The following is a 24401-nucleotide window of genomic DNA, read 5'->3' on the forward strand; positions in this document are numbered from 1 at the left end:
TTACATGGCTGCACTGTGTCTTAGTTGCTGCATGTGGGAGGTAGTTCCCAAATCAGGTATTCAACATGGCTCTACGCATTGGAGTAGTAGCCACTGGACCATCTGGGAAGTCTCTCCTCATACTCTTGGCGACAGTAACGGATCATAAACCTGCTCTGAGGCCCCCTTAGAGCTGAGGCATGGGGTAGCTGCAGTAATCCTCCTGTGGCTAGGATGTGGTTTATTGGTCATGACTCACTCACACTCCATGCAAACATAGGGCTTCTCCCCTGTGTGTGTCCTTTGGTGTCTGACGAGATTGGACTTCACCCTGAAGCTTCGCCCACACTCCCTGCAAACATAGGGCTTCTCCCCTGTGTGTGTCCTTTGGTGTCTGATGAGATTGGACATCACACTGAAGCTTCGCCCACACTCCCTGCAAACATAGGGCTTCTCCCCTGTGTGTGTCCTCTGGTGTGTGATGAGAACTGACTTCAAACTGAAGCTTTGCCCACAATCACCACAAACATAGGGCTTCTCCCCTGTGTGTGTCCTCTTATGTATGGTGAGACGTGACTTCTCACTGAAGCTTCGCCCACACTCCCTGCAAACATAGGGCTTCTCCCCTGTGTGTGTCCTCTGGTGTGTGATGAGATTTTTCTTAAAACTGAAGCTTCGCCCACACTCCCCACAAGCATAGGGCTTCTCCCCTGTGTGTGTCCTCTTATGTTTGGTGAGATTTGACTTCTCACTGAAGCTTCGCCCACACTCCCCGCAAACATAGGGCTTCTCCCCTGTGTGTGTCCTCTGGTGTGTGATGAGAACTGCCTTAAAACTGAAGCTTTGCCCACAATCACCACAAACATAGGGCTTCTCCCCTGTGTGTGTCCTCTTATGTTTGGTGAGATTTGACTTCTCACTGAAGCTTCGCCCACACTCCCCACAAACATAAGGCTTCTCCCCTGTGTGTGTCCTCTTATGTTTGGTGAGATTTGACTTCCCACTGAAGCTTCGCCCACACTCCCCACAAACATAGGGCTTCTCCCCTGTGTGTGTCCTCTGGTGTGTGATGAGAACTGACTTAAAACTGAAGCTTTGCCCACACTCCCCACAAACATAGGGCTTCTCCCCTGTGTGTGTCCTCTGGTGTGTGATGAGAACTGACTTCAAACTGAAGCTTTGCCCACAATCACCACAAACATAGGGCTTCTCCCCTGTGTGTGTCCTCTTATGTATGGTGAGACGTGACTTCTCATTGAAGCTTCGCCCACACTCCCCACAAACATAGGGCTTCTCCCCTGTGTGTGTCCTCTGGTGTGTGATGAGAACTGACTTCAAACTGAAGCTTTGCCCACAATCACCACAAACATAGGGCTTCTCCCCTGTGTGTGTCCTCTTATGTATGGTGAGACGTGACTTCTCATTGAAGCTTCGCCCACACTCCCCACAAACATAGGGCTTCTCCCCTGTGTGTGTCCTCTGGTGTGTGATGAGAACTGACTTCAAACTGAAGCTTTGCCCACAATCACCACAAACATAGGGCTTCTCCCCTGTGTGTGTCCTCTTATGTATGGTGAGACGTGACTTCTCATTGAAGCTTCGCCCACACTCCCCGCAAACATAGGGCTTCTCCCCTGTGTGTGTCCTCTGGTGTGTGATGAGAACTGACTTCAAACTGAAGCTTTGCCCACAATCACCACAAACATAGGGCTTCTCCCCTGTGTGTGTCCTCTTATGTATGGTGAGACGTGACTTCTCATTGAAGCTTCGCCCACACTCCCTGCAAACATAGGGCTTCTCCCGTGTGTGTGTCCTCTTGTGTGTGATGAGATTTTTCTTAAAACTGAAGCTTCGCCCACACTCCCCACAAGCATAGGGCTTCTCCCCTGTGTGTGTCCTCTTGTGTGTGATGAGATTTTTCTTAAAACTGAAGCTTCGCCCACACTCCCCACAAGCATAGGGCTTCTCCCCTGTGTGTGTCCTCTTATGTTTGGTGAGATCTGACCTCCCATTGAAGCTTTTCCCACACTCCTTACAAACATAGGGCTTCTCCCCCGTGTGTATCTTCTCATGTGTGATTAGACTTGACCTATCCTTGGAGCCTTGCTCATGATCTCCGTAATTGACTCTTACAATCCCTGAGACCCCTGCCTCCATGAATAATTTGCCTGTGTCCTCTGGATTCAGTTTCTGGCTTGTGCTGGGCTCTTCGGTCATTCTCTCATGCACCTCAGAACCCCCCATTTGTCCTTTGGGTGGGTAGGAAGAGGCCGTTGAAATCCTCTTCGGCCTTATGCAAAGTTTGGGGCCTTTCAGCAAAGGATGGGGCCTTTCCTTGGGCTCTCGACCCTCTGGTTTGTCACTCAGGCTGTGTGGATCAGAATATCGCTGCTGCTGATTTTGACTGCCTGGACAGGGATCCTCTGGTTGGAGGTGGTCTCCTATAGATGGCCTCAGGAGGATCTGAGAAGGGTGATTGCGTTGGACATGTTGGCTGAGGAATTTCTGACTGGAGAAGGATAGACAGCAGGAGGCACATGGGTAGATCTTGGGCTTTGGTTCTGCTGAAAGAAGAAGCTTTTAGTCAGGTAGCTGGTGTGCCATGGTAAAGCCTGCCCCAGTAACCATCTTAGTGTTGACGGTGCACGATTTGTCTCCCATCAAGTGGGTCTTTACAGTCCACTTATCCATTCCATTCTTATTCTCTACATCTACAGAAATCCAGGAAGCTTGCATCAAGGGCCTTTGCTACATACCACCCAGCCTAGGGACCTTTCAGTAGCATCAGAGGCAGCGTCTCTCCTGATAGAGGTGGATCTGCAGGGACCTTTCCCTGAGTGTAAGTATCTGAAAAGTCGTGTCACAGTGGCCACAGGTATTTTACCCTACTGAGAGATAAGACTCTTGATAACTTAGGTGGAATCTTCCTGAATGGCTCCCTGTGAGGGGAAAGGGTCTATTAAGTTAGGGGCACCTGGCCTGGAGCTCTCTGCATATGGGAGGCAGCACAGGGGGTGGTTAGAGCAGGTGTGAGTAAAGCTGAATTTGAGGCTTCTTGTTCAAAGAGCAGCCTTTCAAAGAAACCACTCTGCAGGAAGTGGGTTTGAGACTGGACGAGACCAAGAGGCCCAGGTCCTACTGACTACAGGTCTCTGGCTCCTGCTGCCCCGGTTGGTTCATAAATTGCTCCTCTCTGTTTTCTATACATCATACAATAAAGACATGTCCTTTCTCAAGCCTCATCAATACTCATACCTCTTATTTCACACAGTCTTAGTCCATTTAACATGCACTAGGAAGTCCTGCTTAAAAATACATCTCCAGCCAGACTCTTCACACCCTCACTCCCAAGCATCTTTACCCAGGCCACTCTCCCCTCATGTCTGGCAATGAACTGACCTCTGAGGGGACTCCCCACTGCTGTCTCTTCCCAAAAATGAACCAAAGCATCATCTTAGCACAGAGAACATGCCGCTTGGAGCTGATAGCCACATGGTTGTTCTGTGTCACCCAGGAAGACCCCTAAGGCCTGCACATGGACATGGGCGCTGAGGCTTCTGTGTTCCATCCAGCCTCCTTCCTCTCCCTCTGTGCTTCCTCCTGCGACCACTGACATGGCCTCTCTTCCCGGCCCTGAGGCTGCAGCACTGGCTGCTCCCCTGCCTGGAATCCTGGAATCCACAGGTGTTATCTCTGCAGAGACCCTGCCCCACCATCCTCTGCCACACCCCACTCTGTGCATGCTGATCCGAGGCACTTTACTGCACTGGTTTTCCTCAGAGCACCAGCCCCTGTCTGGTATGAAGCCCACGCTGCCCCAAGGCAGTGGTTCTGTCTGCTTCAGTGTGTGTAGCCCTGTCTGGCACAAAGTATGAATTCACATGACAACAAACTGAAACAGTAACTGAATGCAAATCACTGTATGCATGTCACTTAGAAATGTGGAGGAAATGAGGAAGAAACTGGTAAAGGTGAGAGAGCTGGTAGGTGCTAAAAAACTTGCTTTTTGCTTCTAAGCCTTTCAGAAGAAGGTGATGTTACATATTTTTTGCATGAAATATTGAAAATTAGAACTAATATTTTTAATATAAATATTTTTCCTAACAGTCTTATGAAATGAATCAAATTCTGAGGCATTTTAATTGCAACTTGACTGACTTTAGACTGGATTGGACTGTGCTTCAGAATAGGACCAGGGAAGCTCCCCAGGATGGGGTGGAGTGCTGGAAGAGGGCTGGTGCTCACCTCTCTGGGCCGAGAGCTTGCTCTTCCCCCTTTTGTCCTGCTTGATGCCGAGTTCCTCGCCATACTCGTCCCCATACCAGACCAGCAGCTCACAGCCCGGCCTGACCACCCGGCAGGTTCGGTAGAAGATCTGCCCGTGATACTGCAAGGCCACCAGGTTCTGCTCCTCATCATCCCGGGCACAGTTCACATACCTGGGGTCAAGGCCGGGAAAGGGAAAGAAACCACAGGTGAGGAGACCCTTCCACTACTGGACACCAGAGCCTTCAGGCTCTGAGGCCGCCATGGTTCCCACTGCCCCCCATGGGGACCTTCTGTTCACACATTAGACTTGGCTGTGTGAATTCCTATTTCCAGATCCTGTTTCCGGTCCTCTTCCTGGCTGGAATGCTTTTCTCTCCTTACCTAATTAGCCATTGTCCAGAGCCCAGTTCCAGACTTGTCTCCACCTGGACTGTCCGTAAGACTGGTGACCTCCAGCTCCTCTAAACTCTAAATTAAGTTCTCTTTCATTCCGCAGGACTTGGTACTCCTAGGCTAGCATGCACCCCTCAGCACTCACCCCAGCCTGCCTTCTCTCCAGAGGCTTTTCTCCAATCTCCCGACATGTATCCAGGGTCCTATTCACTTGCCCACCCTCTCCCATGGAAACATGGAGAGTGCTCTGACATAGCTTGAGACAGAGAACAGTAATAGTTTATTCACTTTCTGCCTGCCCTGATGAAAGTAGAGGCCCTCAGAGAGTGGCCATGCTCACGGCCATCCTGCTCCCCATTCCTTCTCAGGCCTCAGGGCCCACTTCTCACTGGAACCGAGCCTGGGGAGGTTGTTGCCCACACGGACTCAAGGTCTCCCATGTTAGGTTATCCTGGTGCTGTGCAATTATTCAAAAATAGAAAAAGTAAGGTTACTATTCCTAAAATCAATTGGTTAATGTCTGTCTTCAGTATGTTCTCCAAAAGGACATGGGTTGTGTGATCTGCTTCAGTAATGAAGTTCACTGTCTAAACTGGGACATTTCAGTTAAGTGAGGTAAAGTGTCCCTGGTGAATCTAGACTCCTCAAGTTGTTTTCAAGTACCTCAGTTTTGTTGAGCATATAGACTTATATTTTGAGGGCACATGCTATATTTTTCTTTCTTTCTTTCTAATGTCTTTTGAAATGAAAGAGCATGATATGGAGGGAAAAGAGGAAAGAAGATGTGAAAGCTACCGAGGGAGATGGGCTGAGAAGGAAAGGGGTGTGGGCTTGAGGGAGGAGCGACATCTACAAACTGCAGGCTCACTGCACCCACCTCATCCAGTTGGCCAAAGACGTGTCTTTTCCATCCACATACTCGTAGCTGTTTCTCCCTTTGGTGACCTGAGTGTCAGAAAAGAGATACAGGCTTTCTTCTCTCTTTTATTTTATTTTTTTTGGTAGTAAGTAATAGGAGAACTTTCCCCCTGCTGGCATTGGTGCTCTTCAGCCTGCATGGATTCAACTGCCAGTCGGACCACACAGTAAGCTCATCATTTCAAGTCTGAGTCTACTGGCACATTGAAGGCAAGGGCTCCACAAGTGAAGGGTCACTTCTGTATGCCTGTACCACTGTCTCCCACCTTCCTCTGACCTTTGGATAGAAGTCCTGTGTTCATGCCCAGTGCACACAGTACACAGGGCTGACCGTGTCATTGCCGACATGTCATCACCATCCGTGTCCTTGCATGTAGACATGAAGTACACCCCCACAACACACAAACGATTAGAGCCAGAGGACAGGGAAAGAGGGCTATTTCTCACCAGCCAGCAGTATCCACTGTTGGAGTCCTCTTCATTGTATATGATCTGACCCTCGTAGGGGCCAAAATGCAGGCCCAGTGGCAGATCGGATGCCTCATTCCACACTCCAAGCCCAGCCTCAGGGATGCCCGATGGCCTGATACTTAACCCAGGGGGCAGAGTGAGGGCTGAGCGGTTGGCATGCCCCTTTTCCACTGCAGAGTCCTTTACAAAGGTTGGGGGCCCGTGGGCAGCACAGCTGTCGATGAAGAAGTTCTGACACTCCTCACAATCTGGAGGTGAGAGCAACAGGGATGAGGGGAGGTATAGGGATGTTGCTGGTCGCAAAGACCTTCAGAAAGAGCTGGGGCACTCGCGGCCTTTGGCCTTGATCTTGTACCCCAAGTCATAGAGGAAGGGGATGATTGGGGGACCAAATGGTGAGGTGAGGTTATTGTACCAAGGTCTCATAACCCCTTCTCCATGAGTGGGCCAGCAGGGTCACTCACACAGGTAGTCGTCATCCTGGGGCTCGCTGACCTCTTGGTACACATGGCCCTTTCTTTCTCGTACACTGTACCTCTTCACTTCGGTCTCCTTTCTTCTGAGTTCTAACATGGAGAACAGAAGCTAAGCAAGGCTGGTGGGGTCTGGAGAATTAGTCCCTGTTTTATCAGAAAGGGTGAGATCTCCTACTTGTCCATCTATACAGTTTGTTAAAACTTTTTCACATTTATTTTTCAAACTTTTACTTGTGTATTTTTATGTTTTAATGATACATTATCTATTGGCCATGCTGCATGGTTTGTGGGATCTTAGTTCCCTGACCAGGAATGGAACCCACACCTCCTGCAGGGGAAGTGTGGAGTCATAACCACTTAACCACCGGAAAGTCCCTTCTCTATACTTTGTTTCTTCTCCCTTTAACTACTGGTTCAGGACACTGAGGCTCCACACTGACCACAGATGCCCAGTTCAGTGTTAGCTTCCTGCACTTCCCGTTAGTGGGTTTAACTTCCCAACCTTCTTACTTAGGAAATAGTTCACTGACACATCTACTCAGAAAATATATGTTAAGGGCATGACACCTAAAGCATTGAGCAGAGGTCTGTGTATAAATACTAACAAAGTGAGGTCTCTATCATCACAGCTGGATTTATTGAATTACTTGTAGGTGTCAGCACTTTTGCATTTCATGCAATGCTTCCAAACACCGTATGAGTTATGTGTCTGTATCTTCACTTTACAGATGAGCAATCAGGACCTCAGAAAATGTATAAGATTTCCCCAAGGCCCCAGTGCTAACTTTATGCCTCAGATCAGTCCAGCTTAAACCCACGCCTACCCAAAGTCCACACCCCACACCTAGGCCATACTTATTAGCTTTTCTACAGGGATTAGAGGAACTAATTAGAGGAACTCCCCAAACTTTATCTTACCGACTTTGTGTCTGGGGTGCTTTCCAGGGGTCCTCGCTTCTCTGGGAGGGGGCACTGGTTTCTGAGCCTGTTTGGAGCCACTTTTCTTCAGCAATTTTGCTGCTCCCGGCAATTTCTTCAAACTGGATACCTTATTTAGTGGTCCTCTGGACAATCTCTTCCATGTGAGTAAAAGACAACATGTATTTCTTTAGTTCTTTTAGGACTATATGAAGTATTTTTACATGCATGACTTTAGTTAATACTTTGACAATTCTTGGAAATACCTGGTGGAGGGGGGCTCTGAACACTGGAGTGTAAAAAAGGACCTAAGTGGGTAGTGAATCAAAACTAGAATTCATATCTTAAGATTCTTTCCCTTCAACTTTCTGCATAAAAGTGAGAGCAACGCAGGGAGAATAGCTTGAGGTCAGGGAAAGAAGAGGGTAAGGGCTCATAGAGAAATCCGTGAGGTTTTCTACTAATTAGGGGACCTTTGATGGACGAGGAAGTATGGAAAATTACAGAGGGGACAAAACACATCTGGAAAATAAGGTGACAAAGTAGTGAGATGGAGAAGAGAAAAGATGATCTACAGAAACACATTCAGACAATAAAGAAAATGAGCTGGAAGTTGCAGGTTGCCATGTCCTAGAGACAATGTTTGGAATTAAAGTAGCTGGCCTCATCAATTCTCCTTGAAGAAGGCTGTACGACTAGTGGGTTCTCCTCAGTTTCCTGATCTATAAATTGGTATACATGCTGATTCTTATTGTGATAGTGGACATGAAGTTTAATAACATTCAACAAATCGTTGTGTGAGCTCTTTAATACAGAATGAATGTGAGCATACATCCCTGCCATCAATATATCCCCTTGACTGCTTCTATATTTGAAGTCTAGCTCACAAATACTATCCTCAGTATTCCTTGACCTTCTTATTCCTAGATGAATGTTTAAATGTGGAGTCACTCATTCACAAAACATTCAGAGGGCCCTTAGGGGCTTTGAGCTGGGCCTGGACATCTGAGAATTAACGGTATGGGCTACGCTCTCAAAGCTCACAAAACAGGGGCAGGCTAAACAAACGATTCCAAACAGGAGAGTTGTCTAATCAGAGCTCAGAGGAAGGACTTGTTACTTCCTCCTACAAGAATGAGCATTTGAAATCATGTCCAGATGATGAGTTTCTACTCAAAAGCTGGTAACCTATGTGAAGTCCTTCAGTTATTTTCTTATTTGTTGTTTTTGAGTCATAAACCTGAAGCTTGTCAGAGCTGCAAGTTACTTAATCTTATTGGAGTAGGAGTCTCTGAGGTAGGGATCATGTCACCTTCTTCATCCTGGACTGTCCACTCTACAAACTGTCCAATATGTCCTTCAGCTTCTTCATCTTGGACCATCCACTCTACAAACTGCCCAACATGTCCTTAAGCTTCCCTTAGTCAGATATCCCTCACTAGCACAGCACAAAAGAACTGAGGTTGAAAACATCTCTCAGATGAATGATATAAAGATGTAAGAAGAAACTTTATAGAACTATGGAAGTTCTAACCGCTTTGTAAGGGGTTTAGAGAAGGTGCTTTGCATTAGATTGTACCACCAGTGATACTGTGTTCCCACGAATATAATCAAACTTTTTTACCTCAGTTTCTTGATCTATAATGGTGATAGCTATATACTTACTTATAGGTACTGTAGGATTGTTTTAAGGTTTAAGTAAGTTTATTCACATAAAATGCTTAAAGTCTGAAATATTGTGAAAATAATGTAACAATAGAACAGCCTACTATATTTGCTGTTCTTACTAACTATAAAGATGGTAATGATATCAGACATTGTGCTAAAGATTCAGGACAGGAAGGCAGCAGTCTCCAGGATCTCTGTGTTTCCTCCTATTCTCACCTGTGACTGGATCTGTGAGGAGGATTCTTTTGTCAACAGGATTTGGGAGACACTCACCTTCGGGTGTTTACTGGGCTCCCCTCTGAAGGCCATCCCAGAAGGTTTACCTAAAAAATGATGAGAATCAGAGTTTTGGTTGGTAAATGTTTCTAAACTCTGGGCATTCTAATTAAGGACACAAAATTCTGAGCCAGAGAGTGACAAGGACAAGGATTACCAAAGGAGGAATGGAAAGTGATTTCTGTATCATCAACTCCTATGCTTCCACTGGGAGCATAACATAATTTTATTAAAATTTAAAAAATATGAAACTTCATCTGTGCTTCATCTGATGCCTGTAAAGTATCTAATAAATTTACTAGACTTTCATGACAAAAATACTTAACAAAGTAAAAATAGAAGGAAATGACTGCAATAAAGTAAAGGTCATATATGAAAAGTCTATCTCAAACATCATAGTCATCAATGAAAAGCTGAAAACTTCTAAGATCAAGAGAAAAAGGCAAGGATGCCCATTCTCAATACTTCTATAAAATATAATATTAGAAGTCCTAGCCAGGGCATTAGGTTAGAAAAGGAAACAAAAGGCTTCCAGTTGGAAAGAAAGAAGTAAAATTATGTCTGTTCATGGAGGACATGATTTTATGTGCAGAAAAATTTTTTAAATTACACACACACACAAAACCTGCACAGAAAGTTGCATGGTACAAAATCAACATTCAAATATCTTCCCATGCATGAACAACAACCATTCCAAAAAGGAAAATAAGAAAACAATCCTATTTGTGTTTTATTTTTTTAACCTATAGTCAAGAGCTAAGTGAATTTATAGTCTAGGGTATGTTTAATTGCCTTTCATTAAGGATGTTTAGCAAAAATAATTCTTTTTACAAAGAATGATAAATTTTAAACGTAAAACACTGGAAAACCTATACCTTCACCTTCATTCAGGCTCATGTCAATACTCAGCCACAACCACTTTAGAATGCTGAAAATTATGTTTTCTTTGCTAATGGCTGAGACGCAGTTGAGACCTAAGCCCCGGCTGGTTTCTTGAAGACACCTCTAAATCCTTCTGGCCCCTCACCTTGTTGCCTTGGTGTCCATTCTTCATCAGAATCCTCAGTGTCATCTACCTGGGATTTGAGGACCTGCCTGCCGTGATGCATGAAACCTGGTTGAGTGGCTCTGAAACCTGGAAAGAAGCAAAATATATGTTCTAAGAAGGAGGCACAAAGCACAGAAGCAATGGAAAGTGTCACAAAGTCAGGGAAATCAGTAGGATGGGCTGGAAGAATGTAGAACAAGGCAAGATGTGAGCTCTGCACTGCCAGGGTCAACCCCACTTTGGTACAAAACAATAAAAATTCCCTCCAGGTTAGTCTCCACACAAAAGGGACTGTGAGCAGAAGAAGCCACCTAAGAGAGGGCCAAGTAAACACTAAGGGTGAAGACCTGTTTCATGTTTCCCAGGCTCACAGGCACCCAGCACTTCGTGTTACCTATAGCAATCAGCGCTTCGTAGTTCCTTTTCACATTCCTATATTGGATTTTTTCCCATTCTCCCATCTCTGCCCATTCTTCCTTGGTGAAGTATATGGAAATGTCTTTGAAAGCATCTTTGGCTTAAGGAAAATAGTAGATTCCATCAGTGACTTACTAATATATGTCAGACCTTAGAGCTGACTTCTCCTCCACCTTTTGTGCAGAGAGTAGCCTGAAGCTACTGGATGGTCTCTGTGAGACAGGGATGAAGACTTTCCTTCCTGCCTGTGTCCTGCTTAACTGAACAAACACTGAGCACTTTCCTAACTCTCCCTGGACACAGAGCAGTTGATGATGCTAGTGTCCTGTTTTGTCCCACTCCTCCCCACCATCTCAGACAGGACCAGGCATTTCCATCCTGTGTACATTCACAGAGAAGTTCACTCAGCTGCCCAGGCAAGCAGTTTGTGGTCCTTCAGGGACCAGTGCCATGTCCTTCCTATAGAGCTGGCTTAGAGCCCAGCTTTGCCACCTCCGCCTCTCACCATGGGCTTCCACTCTGTTCTCCCAGCATCTCCCTCAGTGCTGTTCTCTGGAGACCTGTTTGGGCTCATGGCCATGGGACTGCCTCAATGCCAAGGTGCCTGTGGAAGAAGAAGATGCTGAGATAGCCCAGACCACTGTCCAGAGCCTGGTCTGTCTTCCTTGGGTGGAGTGTCCAGGGCAGGAAGGTGTGGGGAAAGTCGGAGTGAGGGTGTTGGTGAGAGGGACGGATCCTGACCAGCTATGACAGGCCAGCCTAATGTGAACTAGATTTGGTTTCTATGGTTCCCCTACAATTCCGCCCCTCTGAGGAAAGGCACTGGGAGGGACGTGTCTGTGGGTGACAGAGGGAGTCCTGAGGAGACCTAGGAGCCCATAACTGCTGGACTGGGGTCAGGCTGAAATCAGGGCTCTGTTCCAGTGCACGAGAGGGAATATTTCTCCAAGAAGTGTTTTGAGGATCTCTGCCTGGGAACTCGGAAAAATCTGGGCATAACATGGGTTCTACGTTTAAGAGACAAGTCACTCTGCTTGAGGACATCTGCGACACGGGGGCTGAAGGAACTGGGATCCTCAGACAGAGGAGACTGGGGATGTTTTGGCTGATGTAGAATGTGCAGGGTGAGAGAACTTGTGATCTTTGAGGCTGAGGAAATTGGAGGTTTCTTATTAAGGGGCTTTAGGTCTCTGACAGGCAGGACAGTGGGAGTCTTGAGGACAAAGAGTTTTAAGGGCTCCCAGGCTGAGGTATTCAGGGTCTGCGAGGTTAAGGAAATTTGGTCTCTCTGTGGGTGCTATTTTGAGGGTGCCTCAGCCTGAGGGGTGGAGAAGGCAATGGCACCCCACTCCAGTACTCTTGCCTGGAAAATCCCATGGACAGAGGAGCCTGGTGGGCTGCAGTCCATGGGGTCGCTAAGAGTCAGACACAACTGAGCGACTTCACTTTGACTTTTCACTTTCATGCATTGGAGAAGGAAATGGCAACCCACTACAGTGTTCTTGCCTAGAGAGTCCTAGGGACGGGGGAGCCTGGTGGGCTGCCGTCTCTGGGGTCACACACAGTCGGACACGACTGAGGTGACGCGGCAGCAGCCTGAGGGGAACTGGGATTACTCTAGGTATTTGAGGGTCACAGCACCAGGGGATTTGGGTGTTTCTGGGGGTGAAGGGACTTGTAGTCCCTGAAGCTGACGAGATGTGAGCTCCCTTCAAGTTAGGACCCAGGTTCTTCAAAGCTGACGGGATTTGGGGCCTCTCACCCTGGAATTTGAAGCCGTCAGGGTAAGGGTTTGTGAGGGTTGTGCAGGGTATGTTCCGGTAAGTCTCCCAGCTGTTCTGCGGCGCTGCCAACACCAGTCCTAGGCTCGTTCAGAGCTCGATGGCATGGAGTCCTCCCTCGTTGAGGCGAAGTGAAGGGCGAGCAGCCGGTCTGTACCATGTCAGGCACAAGCGACCAATCGGCGTTGTGATGGAGGCAGCCCTGCCAATAGGCGCTGGAAGGGTGTGGAGAGAGGAGGAGGCCCCACCCAACCGCTCAGGGATTGGCTGCTCAGGGGGCATTTCTGTCAAGAAGCCGCCAGTGCGCAGGCGCATTTTGGCCATTTTCTTTGCTTGTTTTCAGGCATTGCCTCTTAGGCCTGTATCCTCAAGTGGGCGGGATGTCCTCAGGCGGGATGTTTCCTTCCAGTGCCCTCAACTAGAATCACAGCTCCACCAGATGGCAGTCGTGCTCCCGGACTTTCTCCTAGGCCCACCTGTGCCCTACCTTGTCAAATCCAGTTTTGAAAAGATCTCCTATGGGGTGAGTACCACATTATTCAGGGGGAAACGGTGTAATTAACTAAATTCTGATGAGACACAAGATAAACAACGTATGGTCAAAGATTTAAATGCAACACATGGAATAGGTATGTTAGAAAAAACTTGGAGGATTTTTAACCTCAAAGTAGAAGTGGCACTGATGAGTAATCTGTGTATTTAATGTAGGTATCAAAAGCGTTCAGAAATGAGATATAAATAAAACCTCAAAGTCTTGCAAGTGTTTTCTGTACAACGAGGCATCGAACTGGAGGACAGTGGATCCACAGAGCTGAGTTTGCTTGACACCTACTAGCTTCACAAGATAAAATAGGGACACTGTTTCTGGCCGTTAGGTAGATTTGCTCACAGAAAAATAAGGTGATTTCCATGTATTGGAAGCCAGACGACTGACTGTAGAATTAGTATCTAGTGGTGGTTGGGACTCTGGATGGAGAAATGTTACCAGAAAAGTGAGTTTACATCTTGGTGGGTGTTGAGCCAGAAGATACAACCCAGCCAAAGCTCATGGGAAGGAAAAGTGTATTACTTGCAGAACTATGGAGAACACCATGCAGCTTTCCAGAGCAGTGTCTCTCTAAACCACAAAGGTGGGGAAGCTTTAATCTATGGGAACAGGCATGTTCAAGCTTCCATGGTAGCTCAGATGGTAAGCAATCTGCCCACAGCAGAAGATCTGGGTTCAATCCCTAGGTGGGGAAGATGCCCAGAGGAAGGCATGGCAATGCACTCCAGTATTCTTGCCTGGAGAATCCCATAGACAGAGGAGCCTGGTGGTCCATGAGGTTGCAAAGAGTCAGACATGAGTGAGTGACTAACACTGTAAATTTACAGACATGTTCATTAAGGGTCTTGGGCTGTGGCAGACTTCAAGCTTCAGCTTATTGAAGTCTTAAGGGTCAGAACCAGCCTCCATCAGCATCCTTTACATTTCAGCTGGTCTGGTACAGATATAGATATCTATTCTTCTTCATATTCTTTCCCCTTATCAGTTCAGTTCAGTCGCTCAGTTGTGTGTGACTCTTTGTGATGCCATGTACCACAGTATGGCAGGCTTCCCTGTCCATTAATAACTGCTAGAGTTTGCTCAACTCATGTCCATCGAGTCGGTGATGCCATCCAACCATCTCATCCTCTGTCATCCCTTCTCCTCCCACCTTCAATCTTTCCCAGCATCAGGATCTTTTCCAATGAGTCAGTTCTTCGCATCAGGTGGCCAAAGTATTGGAGCTTCAGCTTCAGCATCAGTTCTTCCAATGAATCTTCAGGACTGATTTCCTTTAGAATGGACTGGTTGGATCTCCTTGCTCTCCAAGGGACTCTCAAGAGTCTTCTCCAAGACCACAGTTCAAAGGTATCAATTCTTCGGCACTCGGCTTTCTTTATAGTCCAACTCTCACATCCATACATGACTACTGGGAAAACCCATAGCTTTGACTAGACGGACCTTTGTTGACAAAGTAATGATTCTGCTTTTTAATATGCTATCTAGGTTGGTCAGAGCTTTTCTTCCAAGGAGCAAGCATCTTTGAATTTCATGGCTACAATCACCATCTGCAGTGATTTTGGAGCCCAAGAAAATAAAATCTGTTAGTTTCCATTGTTTCCCCATCTATTTCCCATGAAGTGATGGGACCAGATGCCATGATCTTCGTTTTCTGCATGTTGATCTTTAAGCCAACTTTTTCACTCTCCACGTTCACTTTCATCAAGAGGCTTTTTAGTTCCTCTTCACTTTGTGCCATAAGGGTGGTGTCATCTGCATATCTCAGGTTATTGATATATCTATAGAGGAAGTCAAACCATAAAAATAAAACCTGTTTTTCTTCCATCACTTCTATCAGAGTCTTTTCCCTTGCTGGGTGTCACAGTCCACCTCATCTCTCTTGGATGCCCTCCAAAACTGTGCTGATCTCTGGACTTGATTTGGGGGCAGCTCAGATTCTAATCTGGTCCGATTCCTATGTGTTCTTGCCTCCAATGTTCACAGCTATCAGAACTAGTGCATTTTCTTTTTTGGGAGCTTTCAATGTCCTTTTATATATTCCATAGACACAGAGTCTGCCTAGTTGATGGTGTAGACTTAATCTGCAGCTTTTACAGGGTCTTCTTCCTTAGCAACACTGCCCCTGGGTTTCAATTGTGGTTTTAGTTGCAGCTCTGCATGTGGATTATCCCCTGGGTTTTTTCTCCTGAGGCTACCCTGCAGGACTTGGATTTGCCCCTGTGAGGCCAGATGTGGAGGTGCAGTTGCTTGGGTCACAGGGGTTCTGGTAGCACAAGATACTCAGGGGAGTTGGCAGATAGGGCAGCAGGAAATACAGTGCTCTAGAAGGGTATGTCAACCAGTATTGGCCAATATGCACCAGTATTCTTGCCTGTAGAAGCCCCTTCCCTGACAGAGAAGCCAGGCAGGCCACAGTCTACAGGGTCGCAAAGTGTCAGGCACTACTGAAGCGACCCTGCCCGCATAGACGCAAGACTTTTTTGCCTGTGGCAGCTCTGCCCTAGTGAGAGTTGAGCATGAAGGTGGTGCAGCTTCTTGGCTTGTGGGTACTCTGGAGGCGCCAAATGTTCAGCGACACGGACTGCCTCTGCCGCAGGAGTTATGACCTTATCACAGTCTTTTTTTCCAGCGTCTTGTAGCTGGTGCTCAGGAGGACTCTTTGGCCAGACTTTCTCCATAGTTCTGCTCTTTCAGGCATTTAGAGGGCTCCCTTGCCTGGAGTCATTCTCTGTTATTAGGGCACCAGGCACATAGAGGGGCCACCTGGCTGGGGTCCTACTCTGTAGTCCTGTGAGTCAGGTGCTTGATGGCCAGCCTCTCTACTGTTTAGCTGCCAATGCTGACATGTAGGGAGAAAGAGGCTATGATGATGGCTGCACCCCCTAGACCGACTCAGCAGTATCGCCTTGCTTCCATTCTGCCTGGTAATCCTCCACAGGCATTTCCCACCCTGATCTCTTCCCTCACATCCCATTAATCTGTCTCTCCACAGTCAAAAGCAGCCCTCGCCCTGGGATTGTTCCACCTTCCCCAAACACCAGCTCCAAGCTGCTGTGCCTTCTAGGGGACCTGTGTCCCTGTGTCTGTGGTGTGTTTGGCTGTGGTGAGGACTGTCTTATTCTCATTCAATTTAAGCTGCCACAGATCAGCTGTTTCACTCTCAGCCTTAAATGTTTCTCCTCTGATCCAGACAGTTGCTCCCATGTCGGGATCGGACATCTACTTCAGTTCTCCCACCCACCGAGGGCAGGTCCAGTCCTACTAACACTCTTGTTTCCCCACCTAGTTCCTTCATCCTACTGAGATTTGTGGTTTTATATATTCTTTTCCACTGATCAGGTACTCCTGTCCACACTCAGCTGGTGTTCTGCAAACACTTCTGTGTCTGAAGGTGTATTCCTGATGTGTGTGGAACAAGATGTATTCCACATCCACCTACCCCTCTGCCATCTTGTTCATCTCGACTTTTTGACTATTAGAAATAAGATTGCTATGAACATTCATGTACACGTCCTTTTTTTTCCCATTCTTGTTGGTGTAAATGTAGGAGTGGGATTGCTGGGTCATATGGTAACCCAATGTTTAACTTTTTAAGCAACTTTCAAAGTGTTTTCCACCAGGGCTGTCCCATTTTGTATTCCCAGAAGCAGTACATGAAAGTTCAACTTTTTTCACATCCTTATCACACTTGTTATCTGTTCTCTCATTAGAACCATCCTTTTGGTGTGGCCTGCATGCTTAATTGCCATCTGTATATCGTTTAGTGAATTTCATGTTCAAATTTTTTGTCCATTATTTGGCATTGTGCCTTTCATATATTTTGTCAGTTTCTTAAGTTTCTCATACTCCAATGTTACTGTTATGTTTTAAATTTAATTTTCAATTATCCATCCTACCATATAAAAAAGCAACTAATTAAATTTTATATATCATCTGTATATCTTGCAAGATTGCTTAAATTAATTCTTAGTTTTATTTATTCTGTTGTTGCTGTAGATTTCATTGGGTATTCTACGTAAATGTCACTGACAAATAAAAAGTTTAATTCTTCTTTTCCAAACTGAATAACTTCATTATCATTGTCTTATAGGACTTCATGGACAGAAGTTCAATATAATGAGAGGGGACAACTTTTGCTGATTCTGATCTTAGAAGTAAAACACTCAGTGTTCTAACATAAAGGGTGATGGTAGTTATACAGTTTATTACCTTCATCAGGATAAGGGAGTTTTCTAATTTTAGTTTGCTAAGAGTTTTTTCACAGTATGTGCTCAGTCGCTCAGTTGTGTCCAGCTCTTTGCAACCCCATGTAGTGTAAGCCAAACAGGCTCCTCTGGCCTTAGGGATTCTCCAGGCAAGAATACTGTAGTGGGTTGGAATGCCTTCCTCCAGGGGATCTTCCCAACCCAGGGATGGAACCCAGGTGTCCTGCCTGCCAGGCAGATCCTTTACCAGCTGAGACACCAGGGAAGCCCAAGAATAGTGGAGTGGGTAGCCTATTTCTTCTCCAGGGGATTTCCCAACCCAGGGATAGATGTTTGATTTTATCAAATTGTTTTTCAGCATCTATCGAAATGACCCTACTGTGTTTCATTTTTAGTTCTTTAGTAAGTTGAATTACACTGATTGATTTTCAAATGTTTAACCAATGCTGGACTCATAGGGGGACAAAAATCAATAGATTATGCTGTGTCGTACTTTGTATGTATTAGTGTAGTCTGTGCTTCGTTCTGGACACTTTCTATTGCTACCTCTTCAAGTGCACAATTTTCTCCAGCTGCCCTGTCTAATCAGTCATTTATTCTGTCTACTGTGTTTGTCATCTAACTATAGATTTCATGTCTATAAGATGAAAATGCATCTATTTTATCATTTCCATATCTCTACTTAATTTTATAATATACAAAACACAACTATTCCAAGTATTTTAATGTCTCTGTCTGCAGTCTCTAAAATCTGTGCCACTTCTGGGTCAGTTTGGTTTGTCATGGGAATTTTAATACGATTGATTGTTCTTACCGTAGTGAGATTAAATATATTTTTAATGTGGTTAGGGTCTAGTCCCATATTTTTCTTGTCAATTGGCTGCTCATATCTTTTAAACATCTCTTAATAAAGTGAATGGCCAGTGCTACATCTTTCTTATAAATGTTTGCTCGTGTCTGTTTCACATTTTCCTATCATGTTTTAGGTTCTTCTAAAAATTTTTTAAGAGCTCTTTTGGGTTTGTTCTACCTCGTAAAATTTTAAGCAGTGTGATGCATCCTGGGTGAATAAGCAACCCGTGGACACCATAAAGTAAGCACTTCACAGGAAACACAGGAAGCCCCATGAAGCTTCCTGTGTCCCCAGGGGCACACCTTAGGCTGGATGACCCTGCTTGTCAATTCATAACACAAGGACTGCGGTGAAGCACACAACTCGTTCCTCTTTCCTCCAGTACCAACCACCTCAATGAGAGACCGTGGGAACTGGATGGACAGGACGTGATTACTCAGTGTTTCCTCCAAGAAGCTGGAAACTTGTGGTAGCTCTTCACGGAAATGAATTCCATAGTGGTCTCGACTGTGAGGTTAGCTCCAATGGAGATGCCAGCAGGAAAACAAGATGAGGAAAGAGATGTGTGAGGGCACATGTTGATAAGACCTTTGCACACCAGGCTCACACACCTCTGGGAAAGCTCCACCCCTTTCCTGGGAATACTAGTCAGTCGCAGGTGGTCATTTCCATCTTGGGATCATCCAGCCCAACCTGAAGTATGCATTTATCTGCTTCATCCCCATAACCCTCTTAAAACCAAAGCCTGGGTAGCTACACCTAGTGATGTGACCATGAATCCTAGTCTTGAAACAAGGCAGCTCCAAGTGGAGGAAGGGCAAGTGTATTCAGTGCAGTCTCACGGCGTGAAGACTAGGTTTTCAGACTGGAAACTAGAAAACTGAGGAGAGCTGTGTGAACACTGAGAAAAGGAGGTGGGATGGAAAAGGTTTCTGGAAGATGGCCCAGAATTAAATGGTCTTCAATGTGCTTTAAGACAACCTTGTAGGAGGAAAGTGGAATGATTCTGATTTCTGCAAACACTTCGATACAGCCTAATTATCATGGAGGGATTTTAAGCGAGATATTAAAAACTAGATAATGGTGAAAGGTGAGAGAGAACAGAATGAAAGCCTGAATACTGTGGCTGTGAGGCAAGGTTTGGAGGGGATGCATGCTCCCTGTCCTATAACCCATGAGAGTTGTCTGAGAGAGATGAGGATGAGGTGAGTTTGAAGGGCTCTTAAGGGGCATTAAAAATGCCTCATTTCTCCCACAAAATCATCTGAGTTGCTCCGCATCCTTTCCTAATGTCAGGATGGGGCTTTGTGATGTCAAGTTTCACCCAGGACCACCATTGCCTGGGGAAGTGACATGCTGACCTCATAAAGCATAAGGATATGCCCCCCTGGGTAGGGGTATGTATAAGGGTGCTTGGGGGCTCTGGAGCAGACCACTGGGAGTCTCCAAAACGACTAAGCTGACTGGGAAGCCACAAGGCTCTAGAGCAGTTATGGAACAGTGGACTCCAGATACCCAGGAGGAAAAGATGAAAACGCCCTATCAGCTAAGGTCCAAAAGATGTGTCAAGGTGACCTGAACCCACCCAAGCTCCTCTTGCCCATTGACACCTCCCCATAAGAGCCCCTCCCCTGTCTTTGCCTGGCATATACTTCTTCTCTGCCCACACCCCTTCTCCTGAAGCCATCATTCCCATCCATCTTCACCCTCTTCCTCAAACCAATGCCATTCTGTACTCACTCTCTTGTTTTCTCCAGGTGGCCTGGGTAACCGTGAGGGTAAATAAGCAATTCAACCAAAGCTGACCAAGGAATCTTCTCAGAAACACCCACCTAAAGAAACTGAAGAAAATCAAAGGCTCAAAAATCTGTAGCCAGTGTTCCAAGGTGAATGAAGAGCTGAATCAGAATAACTGGAGGAGATCCCAGGGATCGTGAGGACCCCTGCCAGGGGGACAGCTAGACCAGTGGGCAGCCAGTGACTTCAGAGCATGGCTAGAGACCTCAGAAATCTTCAAGGGTCTTGCCGCTGAGAAATGGCCAACAGTACAGACGTTGAATCTTATACCAACAGCACACATTAATAATGAACTTTAAATAAAATCAACCTAATGTGGAATTATCTGTCTCTGAGCTCTCTGATAAGCAGTGGAGGGGGGGGTGTGGGGCAGAGAGGACAGGGAAGGGATAAATGTGTGAAGAGGGACGGAGATGCATCCTGTGGAGTTGGAGATGGGACCAGAAGGTCCAGTTAGCCAGAAAACAGGAGGAAGGACTGGGTCCAGACTGAGCCCGAAAGATACACTTCCCATGGGAGAAGAGGAAGAGGACTTTGTGTTTCTGTGTGTGACTGCAGAGTTGGGAGCTTAGCTGGGGAGCTGTGTCATGCGAGGGGTGGCAGTGCTATTTGCTAAAAAAGGCGTACAAAGTAGTTGCCCCTTTGGCACCTACCTCACAGTAGTGTTTATTACACCTCAAGTTATGATGTCAGCAACTAGCAGCCTCAAAAACTCAAACTTGCTTGCTAAAAGGTAATTCTTAGGAGTAAAATATTTGTGGTTTTCAGTATGGAGATTGTTGGGGGCCAGCGTGAGGCACTCCACCCGTGGCAAAGGTCATGAGGAAGGAGGCTCGACATACGCAAGGGCGGGATCAAGCCTGAGGAGTCCCCCTGGAGATCCTCGAGCATCTACCCCCATAACCAGAGCCTGCCTACTTTACTACTTTGTGCTCTCACCTACACCTCTGACTTTACGGGGGGCTGTCCCCCACCACCTCTTTCGGAGAAGGAGTTAACTTAGAGCTCCAGTTAATAAAAATTCCTGGGTGTGATAGGAGTGTTTCAACCTACAAACTCCTCTGAAGGTTCTCTAGCCTGCCTGACAGGCTTGTCTGGCCACATGTGATTGCTCACAGCCTCCCAACCGTGAGAGACACGAGATGCTTTAAACCTTCTAAAAACAGGTTCTTTAGAGAAGTTAGAAAATTATTAGTATAAGTATAGTGGGCTGATTAGAAATTGTATTGGTGAAGGGTTTTTCATTTGTTGAGTCAATGTTTGTTGCTAAGTCTCCACATCCCCTGCCCTTACACACATTAATGAATATATAGAAATAAGTATTAACCTTTGATATTAATCACGTTAGACATTAGGCTAAGTAAATTCTTTCCTTAACTAAAACCCACTACACCCTCACCCTATAGGAATGTAACTATTTGGGTGGCGTCTGTTTTAAGAATAATCACCCCTGGAGAAATGAGTGTCCTGGTTGACTGACCACTGTCACAAGGAGAGGGTCATAAATTGTCAGCAGGCCCTCTGGCCAGAAGATGATGTAACATCCCTAAGACCTCTGTATACATTTGTATGAAGCACTTGACTTTGATAAAAGTCAGGACTGCTGACCCCGTGTGACTTTTGCATAACATCTCAGTGTATAAAAGTAGACCATGGAAAATAAAGAATTGGGATAAGTTCCTCAAAAGACTGGTCTCCCCATGTCTCTCTCTCTCTCTCTCTCTCTCTCTCTCAAACTCTGGCTGAGTCTCCATCAGGAGTGCGGAACCCGCCATGCTTACTAATTATGCCTGGGCTTCTAAGATCCGACGGGGGAGGCCTCAGTGTCTCCTCTCCTTCGAGAGAACGGAAGGATGCCTGTGGCCTACATAAGTGGTGCAAACTTCTTGTCTTGAAATTTTATTGGTCTCCCGAATAAACCAAGCTACTCAGCCTCTTTTCTCCACTGAATTTTCCTACTGAGCTATCCTCATTCTATTACTCTTTATATCTCTAATTAATATCTAACTGAAGCTATTGTATCCCGATCCTCGCCAATGCCGTCCCCACTTCGAACTCCCTGGATCAGCCGGGGCTGGACCCCGGCAGGAGATTTCTCAAAAAATGAAAAATGTAACAACACATGACCTAGCAGTGTCATTCTTGTATATTAAAAAAAAAAAGCACAATGTTAATTAAAAAGACACATGTACCCCAATGTTCCTTGAAGCACACCATTCACCAAGACATGGAAGCAACTTAAATGTCCATCAGATGATAGACAGATGAATGGATAAAGATGTGGTATATATATACTATGGGACAGTCGTTGTTGTTCAGTCACTAAGGGAAATCATTAAGGGAAGTCACTCACTCGTGTCCGACTCTTTGCGACCCCATGCACTGTACCCCACCGGGCTCCTCCACCCATGGAATTTTCTAGGCAAGAGTACTGGAGTGGGTTGCCATTTCCTTCTCCAGGGGATCTTCCCAACCCAGGGATCGAACCAGGGTCTCCCACATTTTGGGCAGACACTTTACCGTCTGAGCCATCCCGGAATCCCTATGTATATACTATGGGACACTCATTGTTCAGTCACTAAGTCATGTCCCACTCTTTGCGACCCTATGGACCCTACCCTTCCAGGCTCCTCTGTCCATGGAATTTTCCAGGCAAGAACACTCCAGTGGGTTGCCATTTCCTTTTCCAAGGGATCTTCCTTACCTAGGGATTGAACCCATATGTCCTTCTTGACAGGCGGATTCTTCGCCCTGGAGCCACCAAGGAAGACCTATGGAATGCTGCTCAGCCATAAAAGGAATGAAATAATGCCATTTGCTGTAACATGTAAGGTATAATACTTAATAAAATAAGAAGAAAAATACTGTATGATATCACTTATAGAACCTTAAAATACCACAAAGTAGAGAATATAACAAAAATAGGGGCTCACAGATAGAACAATCTACTGGTTACCAGCGAGGAGTGGAGAGGGGAAGGGGCAATACAGAGTTGGAGGAGTTGGAGGTACAATGTCTCAGGTGTAAGATGAGCTCAAGGATGTATTGTGCAACATGGGGAATATAGCCAGTACTTTGTAATAACTATAAATGGAAAGCAATCTTTAACAATTGTATAAGAAAGAAAAGGAAAGAAAGAGCGGGGAGGAAGGAGGGAGGAAAGCAAGGGAAATAATGGTGGTTTTTGGAGGTCACAAAGCCAATAATGATTAGGACCTTTTTAGCTAAGGAATTTAGAATGTAACAGTGGCCTTCCACAGGCGGGGCAGAGGGAGTGGCCCACATCCAGTGCAGGCAATACTGGGGGGCATTGCCCATGAAGAGTTTTATTACAAGAATAAAACCAAGTAAAAGCTGGTTCTATTTTTATTACCATCTCCATACTTCAGAATTTTTAAATAGTGTCAGTAATTAAATATTTTTCCCCTGCAAAACCAAATTTTGTTGGTTTAAGTTGTAAAAGTTTGTTGTCATATATGTCAGGTTTTAGTATTTTATTTATTATTCACAAGGTACAAAATTTTAGTCTGTATATATACATATATATATACACATATGCACACACATATGTGTAGATAGGTGTGTACATATATATGTAATTTCATACGGCCACAGTTTTAGTACTTCTCTTTAAAAATTCACTGTCTTCTATGAGGGGGTTAATTAAGAGAAGACTCTGTTAAACATTTGTCGCCAACACAGGCTGCCATGTTACCATCTCTCCATTCCACAGAGCATGCTTAATGGTTTGCAAGGCCTTGGGACCACTTCCTGCACAGCCTGCAGTCCCTGAAGGAATGTACTAATATACACCCCACGTTCAAACAGTTGATTCTAAATACATAGTGAAAAACCCAATAGAAGACAAACACGAAGTAAACAAAGGGAAGAAAGAAATGCAAATTACTCAGAAGAAAAATAAAGATTACCAGAAAACAGGAGAAAATGTTGAACCTAATTGGTAATAAAAGAAATGCAAACCAAAACAATAATGGAATACGACTTCTCACCATGAAAACGGACAGAAGTTGAATGAAAGCATTGAGTAATAACAAATGTTTCCTCTAAATTGAGGATGAGAGGTTGGAAAATGAGTGCTCATGTGTTGTTGTGAAAGCATAAAGTGATGCAACTTTCTGAAGGACAATTTGACAGTATCTTGTAAATTTATCCAGAGAAGGCAATGGCACCCCACTCCAGTACTTTTGCCTAGAAAATCCCATGGACGGAGAAGCCTGGTAGGCTGTAGTTCATGGAGTCGCTAGAGTCAGACATGACTGAGCGACTTCACTTTCACTTTTCACTTTCATGCATTGGAGAAGGAAATGGCAACCCACTCCAGTGTTCTTGCCTGGAGAATCCCAGGGACGAGGAAGCCTGGTGGG

At 45.6% G+C, this 24401-nt stretch overlaps 1 protein-coding gene across 1 annotated transcript; it reads right to left on the reverse strand.

Annotated features, from left to right (window-relative positions):
• Window positions 1-234: 234 nt before the first annotated feature.
• LOC113888881 (histone-lysine N-methyltransferase PRDM9-like) lies at window positions 235-11407 on the reverse strand. The gene is made up of 11 exons (XM_027535846.1): window positions 11332-11407; window positions 10811-10927; window positions 10396-10503; window positions 9366-9415; window positions 7425-7581; window positions 6495-6596; window positions 6007-6278; window positions 5519-5586; window positions 4225-4418; window positions 2107-2540; window positions 235-1356 (listed from the first exon to the last, which is right to left on the reverse strand). Exons 1-11 carry the CDS (start codon window positions 11405-11407, stop codon window positions 235-237), a joined length of 2700 nt encoding a protein of 899 aa, XP_027391647.1.
• Between the last annotated feature and the right edge of the window lie 12994 nt (window positions 11408-24401).

Source organism: Bos indicus x Bos taurus, unplaced genomic scaffold, assembly GCF_003369695.1.
Source record: "Bos indicus x Bos taurus breed Angus x Brahman F1 hybrid unplaced genomic scaffold, Bos_hybrid_MaternalHap_v2.0 tig00002747_arrow_arrow_obj, whole genome shotgun sequence".
NCBI lineage: Eukaryota > Metazoa > Chordata > Mammalia > Artiodactyla > Bovidae > Bos > Bos indicus x Bos taurus.